At 48.6% G+C, this 17,519-nt stretch overlaps 1 protein-coding gene across 2 annotated transcripts in view; it reads right to left on the bottom strand.

The window, feature by feature from the left end:
- The window catches only part of LOC144612008 (arf-GAP with GTPase, ANK repeat and PH domain-containing protein 1-like), a 154,154-nt gene extending 148,172 nt beyond the window's left edge, over positions 1-5,982 (bottom strand). For both annotated transcript variants that reach the window (XM_078431438.1, XM_078431439.1), the window contains exon 1: positions 5,649-5,982. In XM_078431438.1, coding sequence (XP_078287564.1) covers positions 5,649-5,811 — 163 coding nt within the window. In that variant the 5' untranslated portion in view covers positions 5,812-5,982. The remainder of the gene's footprint in view (positions 1-5,648) is intronic.
- Positions 5,983-17,519: the final 11,537 nt, after the last annotated feature.

Genomic DNA, 17,519 nt, shown 5'->3' with positions numbered 1-17,519 from the left:
AGGAAAAATCTTTTTCAGTCAGAGAGTTGTGAATCTGTGGAATTCTCTGCCTCAGAAGGCAGTGGAGGCCAATTCTCTGAATGCATTCAAGAGAGAGCTAGATAGAGCTCTTAAGGATGGCGGAGTCAGGGGATATGGGGAGAAGGCAGGAACGGGGTACTGATTGAGAATGATCAGCCATGATCACATTGAATGGCGGTGCTGGCTCGAAGGGCCGAATGGCCTCCTCCTGCACCTATTGTCTATTGTCTATTATTATGCTTGCTAAAAGTGCCCCTCTAAATAGGTCATTTTTAAATGTGTGCGTGTTGCCCCGGCTTAAGATCTTTGGTGCCAAGAAGCATAATGATTCTTCTGCTCTTTGAAGGTATTTATTCACAAAATGCTGGAGTAACTCAGCAGGTCAGACAGCATCTCGGGAGAGAAGGAATGGGTGACGTTTCGGGTCGAGACCCTTCTTCAGTCTGAACTGAACGAGCCTGCACCGCCATTCAATATGATCATGGCTAATCATCCAACTCAGTATCCAGTCTTCTCTCCCGAGATGCTGACTGACCTGCTGAGTTACTCCAGCATTTTGTGAATAAATACCTTCGATTTGTACCAGCATCTGCAGTTATTTTCTTATACTACTTCTGCTCTTTGAGCTCCATTCCCACCCTCAAACAATTAATACACAGACGCTGCCATTCCTGATGGTATTTTTAAATATTTGTAGTGGTTGTTTACATTGTTTTTGTTCGGGTAAATTTTACAGGCTCCAGGGCGCCATATTTGCACAAGCATTTAACAAGAGCCTCATATTTGACACTGGTTCCTGATCTTAGGCCAAGTAAGCCAATGTGTTAGTCTGCCACTGCCAGAACCAGCGCAGAAACAACTGAAGAGATGGTTACTCAGTTATTATATGTTTCACAATGACTACTTGCTTGCTGAAGTATCGGCTTCTTGCTAAGATCACAGCCACCTGCCAATCCCTGGCACAAGTCGCTGCCCACCACGAAGGGCGGCACAGTGGGCGCAGCAGGTAGTGCCGCTGCCTCATGGCACCAGGTTCGATCCTGAACTCAGATGCTTTGTGTGTGGAGTTTGCACCCCCTCTCTGTGACATAGAAAAAACATAGAAAATAGGTGCAGGAGTAGGCCATTCGGCCCTTCGAGCCTGCACCACCATTCAATATGATCATGGCTAATCATCCAACTCAGTATCCTGTACCTGCCTTCTCTCCATACCCCCTGATCCCTTTAGCCACAAGGGCCACATCTAACTCCCTCTTAAATATAGCCAATGAACTGGCCTCAACTACCTTCTGTGGCAGAGAATTCCACAGACTCACCACTCTCTGTGTGAAGAAATGTTTTCTCATCTCGGTCCTAAAAGACTTCCCCTTTATCCTTAAGCTGTGGCCCCTGGTTCTGGACTTCCCCAACATCGGGAACAATCGTCCCGCATCTAGCCTCTCCAACCCCTTAAGAATTTTATATGTTTCTATAAGATCCCCCCTCAGTCTTCTAAATTCCAGCGAGTATAAGCCGAGTCTATCCAGTCTTTCTTCATATGAAAGTCCTGCCATCCCAGGGATCAATCTGGTGAACCTTCTCTGTACTCCCTCTAAGGCTAGAATGTCTTTCCTCAGATTAGGAGACCAAAACTGTACACAATACTCCAGGTGCGGTCTCACCAAGGCCCTGTACAACTGCAGCAGAACCTCCCTGCTCCTATACTCAAATCCTCTTGCTATGAATGCCAACATACCATTCGCTACGTGACTACGTGGGTTTCCTCTTGGTGCTCCGGTTTTCCACCACATCCCAAAGATGTGGGGGTTTGTAGGATAATTGGCTTCTGTAAATTGCCCGTCGTGTGCAGGGAGTGGATGAGAAAGTGGGATAACAAATAACTATTGTGCGTGGACCCAGTGGGCCTGTTTCCATGCTACATGTCTCTCTAAGCTACATGCTGGCTAAAAGAGCTTTGCTATGTAAAATTAAATACTAGTTTGGCTGCAGCCTAGGCACTGCGTATAGTCTGGTCACCACATTACAGGAAGGATGTGATTGCACTGAGAAGGCAATTGCAGAGAAAACTTATGAAGATGTTATCGGGGCTGGAGAAATGCAAGTACAAGGAGGGTCAGGTTTAGTTAGCGTTGCATGCTTTGGATCAAAGGAGATATTTAATTGGTGCATAAAGTCATGTGAGCACTGGGCAAGGCAAACTGGAACAACCTAGTCGCCTTGGTGGAAAGGTCAGTAATGAGTGGGCGTAGGTTTAAGTTTGTAAGCAAAGGGGTTCAAAAAGTGTTGAGGAAAATGCTTTCTCGCCCAGGGGATGGTGGAGGTCTGGACCACACTGCCTGAAAGTGTGGTGGAAGCAGGAAAACCCTTACCACAGCTAAAGAGGATTTAGTTGTGTACTCGAAGAGCTACAGATCAAGAGCTGAGATGTGTGCAAAGAAGACTTACAAGGACGTTGCCAGGACTCGAGGGCCTGTGTTATAGGGAGAGGTGGGGCAGGTTAGAATTTTATTCCATGGGGCGCAGAAGGCTGAGGGGTTATCTTATTGAGGTGGACAAAATCATGAGGGGTATAGATAGGGTGAATGCACAGTCTTTTTCCCTGAGTAGGGGAATCAAAAGCCAGAAGGCATAGGTTTAAGGGCAAGATTTAATACGACTGTTTTGGGCAACTTTTTCCACTCAGAGGGAGGTGGGTGTAAGGAACCAGCTGCCTAAAGAGGTACTTGAGGCAAGTACTATAACAGAATTTAAAAGACATTTGGGAATTTACAAGGATAGGAAAGGATCAGAGGGATATGGGCCAAATCCAGGCAAATGGGATTAGCGTAGATGAGGCACCTAGGTCGGCACAGATGCATTGGGCCAAAGGGCTGTTTCCATGCTGTCTGACTCTATGACTAAGTGAGATTATGCTTGTTGAAAGTCAACAGGGATGAATAAAATGGTCAGAATAACCTCATCAGTACAATAACTTTCTCTGACTCCGAGGAGTGCTGGAGGCAAGTGCCCAAGCCCATTCTTGTCCTTGTTCATCACCACGCCATTCAAAAGAAATCACTGAACAGTAATCAGGAGGAAGAGTACTTCTAAAAGTACTTGCATCCAATGAGAGTGAAATTGGCCTCTCAGCACTTTACCTCAGACTCCCTCCATAACCCATTCTATTGAAATTCATTCTGTTGAGTGAAAGATACAGCATGGAAACAGGCCCTTCAGCCCACCAGGTCCACGCCGACCATTGATCACCCGTTCATTCTAGTTCTACGTTATCCCACTTTCGCATCCACTCCCTACACACTAGGGGGAATTTGCAGAGGACAGTTAGCCGACTTCTATGTCTTCAGGATGTGGGAGGAAGCCAAAGCACCTGGAGGAAACCCACGTGGTCACAGGAAGAATGTGCAAACTCCATACAGACAGCACCCGCTGTCAGGGTCAAACCCGGGTCTCTGGCACTGTGAGGCGGCAGCTCGACCAGCTGTGCCACTGTGCCACCCTGTCTAGTCAAGCATGTTACTTCGAGGGTTCTGGAGTCAGAGTAATGACTTGTCCATAGAAAGATGATTTTCATTACTTAAGAATGAAGAAATACCAAAATGTAATAGCTTCCATTTATGTGGCATCTTCAGCATTCAGACAGCTGCATGTTATCACGAGAAAGCATGAGCAGGCGTAGGCAAGCAGGCCTCTCAAGCCTGCTCTGCCATTGAATATGATCATGGCTGATCTCCGTTGGCCTTACCTCCTTCAGTGAAAGGCCTGGATAGAGTGGATGTGGGGAGGGTGTTTCCACTAGTGGGAGAGTCTAGGACCAGAGGCTATAGCCTCAGAATACAAGGATGTACCTTTAGAAAGACGAGGAGGAATTTATTTAGTTAGAGGGTAGGTGAATCTGTGGAATTCATTGCCACAGACGGCTGTAGAGGCCAAGTCAATTGATATTTTTAAGGCAGAGATTGACGGATTCTTGATTAGTAAGGGCTATGGGGAGAAGGCAGTAGAATGGGGTTGAGAGGGAAAGATAGATCAGCCATGATTGAATGGCGGAGTGGACTTGATGGGCTGAATGGCCTAAAACTGCTCCTATCACTTATGAACATGCATCAGTTCCTCATAACGCTCAATGCAACATTGGCTCAGGTGACTAAAAGCTTGGTTAGAGAAGTCGATTTTAAGGAGGGAGAAGATTATGAGGAAGAGATCTAGGAAGGAATTTCTATGTTAGGGCTAAGGCAATTACAGGAACGGCCTCCAGCGGTGGGGGATTAGAAATGGAGGGATGCTCAAAAGCAGAAACACAGAGACCGACCGAAGTGCATGGTGGTTGCAGAGTTAGGGAGGGTCGTTGGGAGAAATAATAATGAAAACACTTGTCGACTTAGTGTTCATCAGAACCTTGCTGCGGGAAAAATTCTGTCACAACTAGTGACCCTACCTCAGAAAACGCAAAAAAAAACATTATTGAAGAAGGGTCTCGACCCGAAACGTCGCCCATTCCTTCTCTCCTGAGATGCTGCCTGACCTGCTGAGTTACTCCAGCATTTTGTGAATAAATACCTTCGATTTGTACCAGCATCTGCAGTTATTTTCTTACACTTATTGAACAAGGCATACTGGCAATGCAGAACTACATTTGATATACTTTCTGCCGATGTTATGGTTATCAAGGGAGGAGCCTTTAAGAATTGACCTCATGTACGTGTGTCAATTCTAACTTCTCACCGCACACAATTGATTCCAGCCCCAAAATTCCCAAGAGTTGCCACTGAAACCAACATTTGCCACCATTGTTTGCCTTTCTTCATAACTTATTTATTCATCCATTACTCTGTTTGGATTTATTGTGCCTGTTTGGTGTGTTTTAAATGTCAACATGAAATTAAACTTTTCAGTCAACTGCTCAGAAGAAACCTCACACCAGTGTGGTAACCTCCAAATTCAAGGCCCGTGTTCCTTCATCATCAAGAAAAGCAAAACCATGGACACGCGAAAGAGAGAAAAAAAATCAGCTTCAAATGAATGTCAAAACACAAAATGCCTTTTAAAACTGAAACCATGGACAGTGGCGTTCAGCGATTATGGTCGGCTTTAAGTGGGACGGTGGAGTCGTTGGGAAAACACATAATGTCGACCAAACACGCAAATATTCGCCACCGCAAATGTAACCGGTTCTTAGATCTTGCTTTTCTTTTTTTTTTTGAAAAGAGAGTCGGGAAATGTCACAAACGCAGAGCTTTACCGATTAATTAACCAAGGAAAACTGGCGCCTTGTGGTGACAAATAGCACCTTCCCGACAAACCATTTCTGACACCGAGGGGCTCTTCGCGAAGTTACGGCACCGTCTGGAGAAACCGACGCTGCAACATTTAATGGCCATCACAGCCGCCTGGTTAAAAGCAATGAAGCAGGTCCCGGGGATGAAATGTTTACACGTCAAATGACATTGATCTCTTTTGATCGGCAAAACCTACGGGGACAGCTGGTAATATAAAGGCAACAAAGGAAATTCAAAGTAACTTTGCAAGTTAACCGCGAGATAACTGGAGGCGTTTTCCGCCAGAACGCGGACTATTAAACAAAAAAGTCAGAGAGGGATATTTTCGCAAGGAGAGATGCACCTGCTCACCTTCAATGCGTGTAACAAGTTCTTGGATGTTGCTCCGCAGCGAGGGGTCAGCGACGCGATGTAGCAACTTGTAGACGTTGTACACGTTGGGCTGGACGCTCTCGAACCTGTGGATTTCGCCGCGGATGGCCAGGGAGTGGGGCAACTGCTTTTGAGAATTCATCTTCCCCTCCGACTCGGTGCCACTCGGTGCGTTGTGTCTATCCTTGCGGGGGCGCAGATCTCCCCCATACTGTTCCAGCACAACGCGCCCACCCGCACCACCAACACAAATAAATGCAAGTTTGGATTTGAGTGACTTTAAAAATAAAACCAAAAGAGAGAGAGAGATCCTTTTAGCTTCTTGAAACGTCAGCTTGGCTCGCACCTCGTGTACAGAGCACTTCCGCAACTTGCAACCTGTGGCAGTTTCACTACCTGGTCTGACATTCACTTCACTGACGTCAGGCTGTTGTTAGGTACAAAGTTTGGGAGACTGCAGCCATTAAAATAAAGTTTGATTGCCCCCCAACGGTTAAAATCTCAAAACATGCAGCAGCCGCAACGGTTCAACCACAGGCTTGCTCACAGCCCCGAGAATGTGCAGACTGGATACAGTCGTGCGAGACGAACGCCAATCCCAAAACTGCGCGCAGAGGAATCTTTCCATTTATGTTTTGCTCAAGATTCCGGCACCGGTGGTTCCTTGTGTCAACAGATCCTTCCCCATTATTCACAACATTGCCCTGGGCGGAGTGTCGTGTTACTGTTGCTGCCTGGTGTTTACATGTAATTAACAGTATTTGAATAAAAGTCAAAGTCTAAAGGCAACAACTGTATCGAGTCCCAGCTCCTCCTCTCCATCCCGACCCAAAACGTCACCTATCCGTGTTCTCCAGAGATGCTGCCAGACCCGCTGAGTTACTTCAGCACTTTGTGTCTTTTTTTAATTTGTAAACCAGCACATGCAGTTCCTTTTTTCTACAAATGTATTATAGCGCCTTCAAAGCAAAATACCCCCCCCCCCCATTCAAACGCGCTTGGCAGAAGTGTTACGAAACACCGAGCGCATAAAGAAATAATTAGGCAAATGACTAAAAATGTCGATGAAACAAAATAGAAACAAGGTTTAATGTGCCTCTCAATAGGAGGGGGAGAGGCGGAAAAGTTTCGGGAGAATTTCAGAGCGCTGGGGCACGGGGAATTAACAGCGTCGGGTCACTGAGCAAGGAAGCATCTGAAAATACGGGGAACGTGTTTAAAGTAGCGGAGAGAGTAGGATGCAATTACACAACAAAATATATAGAAAACAACAGCGAATGACAATCAGATGGGGAAGAAACACACTTTTACTTTGCATTCACGATGAGAGTAATCCCTTAAACTGTGTTTTGATCAAGATTCCAATATCTGCAGTTTCTTGTGTCTCCCTTAAACTCCTCAAAGTTTCCGAATGATCCCTGTGAAATTCCCAGTTCTGTTCCTCCCCACCCCTCTCTCCATTCTGAAGACAGGTGTACTTGTGTCGCTCTTGCGTACTTCTCCACGTTCCAGCAAACGTGGAGGTCACATGTCTGTCCCCCTTCTCCTTCTAACACGCACTCCAGAGGGAGAGAGACATGTCTCCTGACTTGGAGCCAGAAGTGTACAGACAACGACCACGACCAGGATTGCCCAGTTCAATCGCTTCCCTACTGGGAATACCCTGAACAGTGACATCAGTGGCAAATACATGATGAGCAGTTGTGTTCACACCCACCAGCAACACCTCAGAAGGCAGTGGAGGCCGATTCACTGGGTGCATTTAGAAGAGAGTTAGATAGAGCTCTGGGGGCTAGCGGAATTAAGGGATATGGGGAGAAGGCAGGAATGGGGTACTGATTGTAGATGAGCAGCCATGATCACATTGCATGGCAGTCCTGGCTCAAAGGGCCGAATGGCCTACTCCTGCATCTATTTTCTATGTTTCTATGTATTTACAGTATGTATCACAGGAGCATTGCAAGTGCTACTAAAATACAGCATGGAGTTTTCTTTTTTTGTCGGTTGAAACTTACAAAATTCTTCAGGGGTTGGACAGGCTAGATGCAGGAAGATTGTTCCCGATGTTGGGGAAGTCCAGAACAAGGGGTCACAGTTTAAGGATAAGGGGGAAGTCTTTTAGGACCGAGATGAGAACGTTTTTTTTCACACAGAGAGTGGTGAATCTGTGGAATTTTCTGCCACAGAGGGTAGTTGAGGCCAGTTCATTGGCTATATTTAAGAGGGAGTTAGATGTGGCCCTTGTGGCTAAAGGGATCAGGGGGTATGGATTGAAGGCAGGTACAGGATACTGAGTTGGATGATCAGCCATGATCATATTGAATGGCGGTGCAGGCTCGAAGGGCCGAATGGCCTACTCCTGCACCTATTTTCTATGTTTCTATGAAAGTTAAGATTGGGTCTCAGGGCTGGAGAGATTGAAAAGCAACACAAGTGAAAACAAGCTTCCCCCCCCCCCCCCCCAACAAAATACCAACACAAGAACAAAGTAAATAGGAGTTGGTCAGTCAGCTCGTCCAGTCAGCTGTAGCATTCATCGAGACCATGGTTGATGAATGCCCTTTATTCATAAAATTAGCAATATATTAGTCACCACACCTCACATGTCACCATTCACGGTACAAGGGAGAGAATTCTATTTAAACACAAGATTCACATTCCAGCAACATTATGTCAATTTTCCCCGAGCGCACATTTCATGAGCCGTGTCAGGAGTGTTTTCATTACGTAGGGTCTGGCCCGACCAGTGTGGAGTGGCCCCTGTACCCGTGGTCAGTCCCACACCGTGGCTGGACAGAGCTTCAGCGTGTCCCCCAGCAAGCACTCCTGGGTCTTGCAGTGAGCCAGGCGGCAGCATTCAGTTGCGGACAGCTCCTTGGACTGGAACACCAGTGATTTCAGGCAGGCCAGAGGGCCATCGACCGCTGAATTGAAGGTCTTCCAGCAGCAGTTGGTGTTTGTCTCTGTGTGTGTCCTGAGAATAGATCGTAGAGCACAGGGTCCTTGTTATCAGTTCAGCACGAGTCATTCAAGATATGCTGAATTTCCTCAGCCTTCTGAGGAAAGAGAGGCGTTGGTGCGTTCTCTGGGCTGTAGTGTCGATGTGGTTGGACCAGGACAAATTGTTGGTGTTATTTACACCTGGGAACCAGAAGCTCGTGACCATTTCCGCTTCAGCGCCGTTGTAACAGACAGGGATGTTTCTGCCACCACGTCTCCTGAAGACGAGGACCAGCTCCTTTGATTTGTTGACATTGAGCGTGCAGTTGTTGTCTTGACACAACATCACCAACCTCTTTACCTCCTTCCTGTCCCCCTTTTATCATTGAGATCTGGTTCACCACGGTGGTGTCATCTGCAAACTTGTAAATGGAGTTAGAGCAGAACCTGGCTGCACAGCCTTGGGTGTACGGGGAGTATAGTCAGGGGCCGAGAACGCAGCCTTGCGGAGCAACAATGTTGAGAAATATTGTGGTATATATCACTATTTTACAAGCCATGTCATTCCATTCAGTCAGCTTTGACAATTATTCTTTATATGCATTCCTTCAGCAAACAGTCCAAGGTAGTTTTACAGGTTCCACTCCCTCACTGTGCAGTGGCAGGAGGGCCTTGGACTGTGGCCTTTACACTAAAGGACACAGAGTGCTGGAGTAACTCAGCGGGTTGGGCAGCATCTGTGGGGAACATGGATAGGTGACGTTTCACAGAGTGCTGGAGTAACAAAGCGGGTCAGGCAGCATCTGTGGAGAACATGGATAGGTGACGTTTCACAGAGTGCTGGAGTAACTCAGCGGGTCAGGCAGCATCTGTGGAGAACATGGATAGGTGACGTTTCACAGAGTGCTGGAGTAACTCAGCGGGTCAGGCAGCATCTGTGGAGAACATGGATAGGTGACGTTTCACAGAGTGCTGGAGTAACTCAGCGGGTCAGGCAGCATCTGTGGAGAACATGGATAGGTGACGTTTCACAGAGTGCTGGAGTAACTCAGCAGGTCAGGCAGCATCTGTGGAGAACATGGATAGGTGACGTTTCACAGAGTGCTGGAGTAACTCAGCGGGACAGGCAGCATCTGTGGAGAACATGGATAGGTGACGTTTCACAGAGTACTGGAGTAACTCAGCGGCTCAGGCAGCATCTCTGGAGAACATGGATAGGTCGGGACCCTGCAGACCCCCTGCAGCGGGGGAGCTCCGTCAGGAGGTGACAAAAGAGACTGCGTGGGATCGGTGCCGTCCGTCAACATGTGGAGCTGAGGCTGCCGGTCCCGGTAATGGCCGCACTCACCGCGCCGACCAGGGTGCAGTCCCGAGCCCCACATCTCAGCACAGAGTATCTGCATGGTTTGCAGCAGCCAGCCCAACAACACCAGCCCTCACACACTAAGCATTTGGCAATTCATTGCCGCTGGAGGGCCGGCAGAGAGCAGGGATTTGCACACCGCTGTGCAGAGATCCTGGCACTAACCCCTGCTCTCTATTTCTATCACACCTTCCCCAATCTCAGATCCATATCCCTCCATTCTCTGCGCAATCCTGGCACCGACAGTCGGTGCAAAAAACCCATCTCAAATTTCCTGCCCTGGGCCCAGCACCTACTTGCAATCACCAAGAAGGCATGCCAGCACCTCCACTGTCGGAGGTTAAGAGATAAACCGTAACGAGCGCACACAAGCCCGTTCCTTCTCTTCTTTGAACAACATTGTAAGATCTTTACATTTCCAAGAGGGCAACAAGACATCAGCATCGAGGATGTAACTAGTAGAGTGGATAAGGGAGAACCAGTGGATGTGTTATATCTGGACTTCCAGAAGGCTTTCGACAAGGTCCCACATAAGAGATTAGTATGCAAGCTTAAAGCACACGGTATTGTGGGTTCAGTATTGATGTGGATAGAGAACTGGCTGGCAGACAGGAAGCAAAGAGTAGGAATAAACGGGTCCTTTTCAGAATGGCAGGCAGTGACTAGTGGGGTACCGCAAGGCTCAGTGCTGGGACCCCAGCTATTTACAATATATATTAATGATTTGGACGAGGGAATTGAATGCAACATCTCCAAATTTGCGGATGACACGAAGCTGGGGGGCAGTGTTAGCTGTGAGAAGGATGCTAGGAGGCTGCAACGTGACTTGGATAGGTTAGGTGAGTGGACAAATGCATGGCAGATGCAGTATAATGTGGATAAATGTGAGGTTATCCACTTTGGTGGCAAGAACAGGAAAGCAGACTATTATCTGAATGGTGGCCGATTAGGAGAAGGGAAGATGCAACGAGACCTGGGTGTCGTGGTACACCAGTCATTGAAAGTAGGCATGCAGGTGCAGCAGGCAGTGAAGAAAGCGAATGGTATGTTGGCATTCATAGCGAGGGGATTTGAGTATAGGAGCAGGGAGGTTCTGCTGCAGTTGTACAGGGCATTGGTGAGACCACACCTGGAGTATTGCGTACAGTTTTGGTCTCCTAATCTGAGGAAAGACATTCTTGCCATAGAGGGAGTACAGAGAAGGTTCACCAGATTGATTCCTGGGATGGCAGGACTTTCATATGAAGAAAGACTGGATAGACTCGGCTTGTACTCGCTGGAATTTAGAAGATTGAGGGGGAATCTTATAGAAACTTACAAAATTCTTAAGAGGTTGGACAGGCTAGATGCGGGAAGATTGTTCCCGATGTTGGGGAAGTCCAGAACAAGGGGTCACAGTTTAAGGATAAGGGGGAAGTCTTTTAGGACCGAGATGGGAAAGTTTTTTTCACACAGAGAGTGGTGAATCTGTGGAATTCTCTGCCACAGAAGGTAGTTGAGGCCAGTTCATTGGCTATATTTAAGAGGGAGTTAGATGTGGCCCTTGTGGCTAAAGGGATCAGGGGGTATGGAGAGAAGGCAGGTACGGGATACTGAGTTGGATGATCAGCCATGATCATATTGAATGGCGGTGCAGGCTCGAAGGGCTGAATGGCCTACTCCTGCACCTATTTTTTATGTTTCTATGTTTCTATCCTTCAGTTCTGCACTGGGGATGTCAGTCGGCATTACGTGCTCCAGTGTCTACAGTGAGCCTCAGACACGTGGCCTGATTCTGAAACGAGGGTGTCATGCACTGATCCATCGATGATACCAGCATAGTCACCGGCTTCACAGAAAACCTGCCACTGCTACGAGCCTTGGGTGATATGAAAGCTTCCTGGACTGCTCACTTCCTGACCAAAGACTCAGCCACCAAAGTAAATGGAGCTGAGAAAATACAAACCTATTTTCAACACATAAGCTGTACAGGAAGTCGTACCAATGCAAATGTCAAAGGCAGCCACATCATGTTAAAACAAGCAACTGATTGGAGGAGGCTTGGTTTCCATCAGTTAAGCCAGGTCACGATTAACAGCATAGCTTTTAGTCTGGAAACTCACATCAGGTAACAATGGATCAGACAGTAATTTAGTCTGCCAGACCTGCTGCATTTTGCCCATATTTTTCAGCCTTATTACAAATTACTACAATTTGCAGTAATTTAAAATGAGCTACAGAAACAACTTACAACTGCACAGACCTCAATATCTACACACTAAAACTCTTGTTTGTTTGTTTGTTTGTTCCTGAACTACAGCCAAAACGGTACATGATAGCGCGACAATTTTAGGCCCACCTTACTCACCGTCGTCCCTTTGGTGCTAATGGAAGAAGTTTCATTGAAATCGGTGTAATATTTTAAAAGTTATTCACATTTTAAAGTTTAGATCTATCTCCTAGGGAGGGAGGGGGGAGGATAAGGGGGGTTGAGGAGGATGGAGTATGGGGGGAGGGGAAGGGGGAGGGGAAGGGGGGAGGGGAGGGGGGAGAGGGGAGGGGAGGGGGAGAGGGGAGGGGGGGAGAGGGGAGAGAGGGGATGCAGATAGGGGAGGGGAGAGAGGGGAGGGGAGAGAGGGGAGGGGGAAGAGGGGAGGGGGAAGAGGGGAGGGGGAAGAGGGGAGGGGGAAGAGGGGAGGGGGAAGAGGGGAGGGGGAAGAGGGGAGGGGAAGAGGGGAGGGGGAAGAGGGGAGGGGGAAGAGGGGAGGGGGAAGAGGGGAGGGGGAAGAGGGGAGGGGGAAGAGGGGAGGGGGAAGAGGGGAGGGGGAAGAGGGGAGGGGAAGAGGGGAGTGGGAAGAGGGGAGGGGAAGAGGGGAGGGGGAAGAGGGGAGGGGGAAGAGGGGAGGGGGAAGAGGGGAGGGGGAAGAGGGGAGGGGGAAGAGGGGAGGGGGAAGAGGGGAGGGGGAAGAGGGGAGGGGAAGAGGGGAGGGGAAGAGGGGAGGGGAAGAGGGGAGGGGGAAGAGGGGAGGGGGAAGAGGGGAGGGGAAGAGGGGAGGGGGAAGAGGGGAGGGGGAAGAGGGGAGGGGGAAGAGGGGAGGGGGAAGAGGGGAGGGGGAAGAGGGGAGGGGGAGGAGGGGAGGGGGAAGAGGGGAGGGGGAAGAGGGGAGGGGGAAGAGGGGAGGGGGAAGAGGGGAGGGGGAAGAGGGGAGGGGGAAGAGGGGAGGGGGAAGAGGGGAGGGGGAAGAGGGGGGGGAAGAGGGGGGGGAAGAGGGGGGGGGAAGAGGGGGGGGAAGAGGGGGGGAGAAGGGGGGGGAGAAGGGGGGGAAGAGGGGGGGAAGAGGGGAGGGGGAGACGGGGGAGAGGGGAGTGGGGAGGGGAGGGGAAGGGGGGTGGGAGAGAGGTGAGGGGGAGTGGGGAGGGGGCAGAGGGGAGGGGGCAGAGGGGAGGGGGTAGGGGGAAGAGGGAAGGGGGAAGGGGGAAGAGGGAAGGGGAAGAGGGAAGGGGGAAGAGGGAAGGGGAAGAGGGAAGGGGGAAGAGGGGAGGGGGAAGAGGGGAGGGGGAAGAGGGGAGGGGGAAGAGGGGAGGGGGAAGAGGGGAGGGGAGACGGGGGAGAGGGGAGTGGGGGGGGAGAGGGGAGTGGGGAGGGGGAGGGGAAGGGGGGTGGGAGAGAGGTGAGGGGGAGTGGGGAGAGGGGAGGGGGCAGGGGGAAGAGGGGAGGGGGAAGAGGGGAGGGGAAGAGGGGAGGGGGAAGAGGGGAGGGGGAAGAGGGGAGGGGGAAGAGGGGAGGGGGAAGAGGGGAGGGGGAAGAGGGGAGGGGGAAGAGGGGAGGGGGAAGAGGGGAGGGGGAAGAGGGGAGGGGGAAGAGGGGAGGGGGAAGAGGGGAGGGGGAAGAGGGAAGGGGGTAGGGGGAAGGGGGTAGGGGGAAGGGGGTAGGGGGAAGGGGGAGGGGGAAGGGGGGAGGAGAGGGTGCTGCACCAATGCAGGAGAGGTTTGGGCCCAACGGGTCCACTTGGTCTAGTCACTGTTAATTCAAGTAATATAACTTGAAAGCACAGACAAGATTAATCCTTCAGAGCAAGATTTGTAAGCATTAAGCTTTCTTTCAAAAAAAGACTATGTCTGGATATATAATTTTTTTAAAAAGTCTGGATTAAAGGAAACATATATTGCAGCAAATTTTCACAGCTTCAGTACAAAAAATGCATTTGAGTTACAAAATGAACATATGCAAACATAGTTTAGTAACAAGGAGTGATTATAATAGACAAAATAAGGGCAAATCATTCCCAGAAGCATTTGGAAATATTCTGAAGATACTGTAATCCATCATCAGCTTTTCCCAAGGCTGACGTGACGGGGGTTGAAGATACCTTCTGATTTCCTGGCATCTGCAGAGATTTGTACCCTTGCAATCCTAACATACAACGTAGGGAGTCTAAACCTTTACATGCAAGACTCAAAGATAGTAACAATCTGTACTCATACACCTTTGATGTCGTAAAGGTTAATGCTTCACAGGAAATTCTTAACAGATGATAATTGACATCAAACCAAAGCGCAACGGCAAAGTTGCTGCCTTACAGCGCCCGACTCCCACACTCCAAAGATGTACAGGTTCGTTGGTTAATTGGCTTGGCATAACCTGTCCCTCGTGTGTGTAGTATAGTATTAATGTGCAGTCTCGGTGGGCCGATGGGCCTGTTTCCACACTGTATCTCTCAACCAAACTAAACTAAACAAAGGACGAAATATTAAATCAGATGACGCAATGCCAAAGCATTCAGTATTGAACAGCATCTGAGGGAATGAAGTGGAATCACAAAGAGATTCGGAAAGAGAATCTGGAGCTTCGGGCCCAGACGCAGAAGGTTTGGCTTTCAATAGTGGGGTTAATCAAGTGAGGGACACACAAGAGGGCAGAGATAAAGGAATGCACAGTTCTCAAAAGGTTGAGGGGATAGAGATAGGGACCTTGGAAGGATCCAAACACAAGGATTTTTTAAATTGAGTTGTTGCTTATCTGGGAGCCAATGTTAATCAACAAGCACAGCGGAGATGAGTGAATGAGATTTGGTGCAAGTCAGGACACAGGCAGCAGGGTCTTGGATTAATTCAGTCACCGATTGATAGGGTCAGAGGCACACAGCACAAAACAAACCCTTTGGCCCACTGGGTCCATGCTAATCATCAAGCACCCATTTAAACAAATTACATTTTATCCTCCCCACCTTCCTATCAACCTTCCCCGGGTTCTGTCACTCACCCACATACTAGACGCTATTTACAGTGGCCAATTAGCCCACCAACCTGCACAACTTCTGATATAGGAGTACTGCTGTTGAAGGAAGTGGCTCCAACTGCTGCCTACTATCTGCAGGAACTTCTGAACTGTAAATTCTTGCCAGTACATAACGCCAACTCCCACTGGCAACAGGATGAAGATGGACAGAACACTGGAGGGAAGAGGTCTGGTCTGTGCAATTCTTTGTCACCTTTGTGCGACAGTGTACAAAATAGCGGCCAAGTTTACTCAATGTAACTGTACAATGCAGTTCTTCCTTTAGATTTCCGACCTTGGAGATACAGCATGGAAACAGGCCCTTCGGCCCACCGAGTCCATGCTGACCCGCAGTCACCCTGTACACCAGCACTATCCTACACAATAGGGACAATTTACAATTTACACAAACCAATTAACTTACAAACCTGTACGTCTTCTTGCTATTCTTACTATTGAGGGCGTGCAGCGTAGGTTTACTAGGTTAATTCCCGGAATGGCGGGACTATCATATGTTGAAAGACTGAAGCGACTAGACTTGTATACACTGGAATTTAGAAGGATGAGAGGAGATCTTATCGAAACATATAAGATTATTAAGGGGCTGGACACGTTAGAGGCAGGAAACATGTTCCCAATGTTGGGGGAGTCCAGAACAAGGGGCCACAGTTTAAGAATAAGGGGTGGGCCATTTAGAACTGAGATGAGGAAAAACTTTTTCAGTCAGAGAGTTGTGGAATTCTCTGCCTCAGAAGGCAGTGGAGGCCAATTCTCTGAATGCATTCAAGAGAGAGCTAGATAGAGCTCTTAAGGATAGTGGTGTCAGGGGGTATGGGGAGAAGGCAGGAACAGGGTACTGATTGAGAATGATCAGCCATGATCACATTGAATGGCGGTGCTGGCTCGAAGGGCCGAATGGCTTCCTCCTGCACCGATTGTCTATTGTCTATTGTAAAACCGGGTTCGATCCTGACTACGGGTGCTGACTATGGGGTTTGTACGTTCTCCCAGTGACCGTGTGAGTTTTCTGCGAGTGCTCTGATTTCCTCCCCCCCTGGGGCAGCAACTCGACCGCTGTGCCACTGTACCGCTCCTTTGTGCATTCCTTTCTATGTGAGGTGTTTTGGGCACTCCCGAGAAACATTCGGAAGACACCACCTAACTGCAAGTTGTGCCGTTCCACTTAACAGCGCAGATGGATGCGTAGAACCTCCACCGAATATCCGCTACGTACCCTAACTGACACAGAAAGGTAAACGGCGCAGGTGAAACTTTAAGGCAGGCTGCCAATTCTCCATTCCAAATTGTTTTGCGCATTTTCGACAAAGATAATTAATAAATGTAATAAGGTAAAGGGGCAAGGTCTGGATTTTGCAGGGCAGTTGGAGTCTTACCAATCTGTGAGGGTGGGGTTTCCGGCTTGCCTTTCCACTCCATCCTGTCCTTGGTTAATTTTCTATGCTCCTGCTTCTCATCATTATGGTGGGCTGTCAGTCATATTTCTGGTCCAGCTGTGATTCTTCTTTCATTTACATTATGTTGCATCCTGTAAAAGACAAAGACAAAACATGTGGAATATCAATCTGAACCAGAGACTTGTGACAGAAAATGGCGGCACGGTGGCGCAGCGGTAGAGTTGCTGCCTTATAGAGAATGCAGCGCCGGAGACTCAGGTTCGATCCTGACTACGGGCGCCGTCTGTACGGAGTTTGTACGTTCTCCCCGTGACCTGCGTGGGTTTTCTCCAAGATCTTCGGTTTCCTCCCACACTCCAAAGATGTACAGGTATGTTGGTTAATTGACTGGGTAAATGTAAAAATTGTCCCTAGTGGGTGTAGGATAGTGTTAATGTGCGGGGATCGCTGGGCGGCTCGGACCCGGTGGGCCGAAGGGCCTGTTTCCGCGCTCTATCTCTAAATCAAAAATCAAATGATGTGACAGGAAATTTCTGCTTAACAAGGGCCAACATGAATAAGATAGGTAATTTAGACATAAGAGCTGGAATGATTCTATGATTGTACATGTAAGCTGTTTATCTGGAAACTATTTTCTTCAGATGTCCTTCGGGATAGATTCAATCTTTGTCTAAGTATTTATAACACTAAATGGCTGACATTTTTGCTACTATGTAATTATCTTGTAAATATTTCAGTGCAATGCTGCTTTCAGACTAAGCAGGCATCTGCCTGTCCCGCTGAATTCCTCCAGCATTTTGTGTCTATCTTCAGTTTAAACCAGCATCTGCAGTTCCTTCCTACACATGTACAGGTGCAGAATCATTCTCTGTTGT

Source organism: Rhinoraja longicauda, chromosome 42 (assembly GCF_053455715.1).
Source record: "Rhinoraja longicauda isolate Sanriku21f chromosome 42, sRhiLon1.1, whole genome shotgun sequence".
NCBI classification, from domain to species: Eukaryota; Metazoa; Chordata; class Chondrichthyes; order Rajiformes; family Arhynchobatidae; genus Rhinoraja; species Rhinoraja longicauda.
The sequence above is the reverse complement of the archived record's forward strand: the minus strand, read 5'-3'. Positions and strand labels throughout refer to the sequence as shown.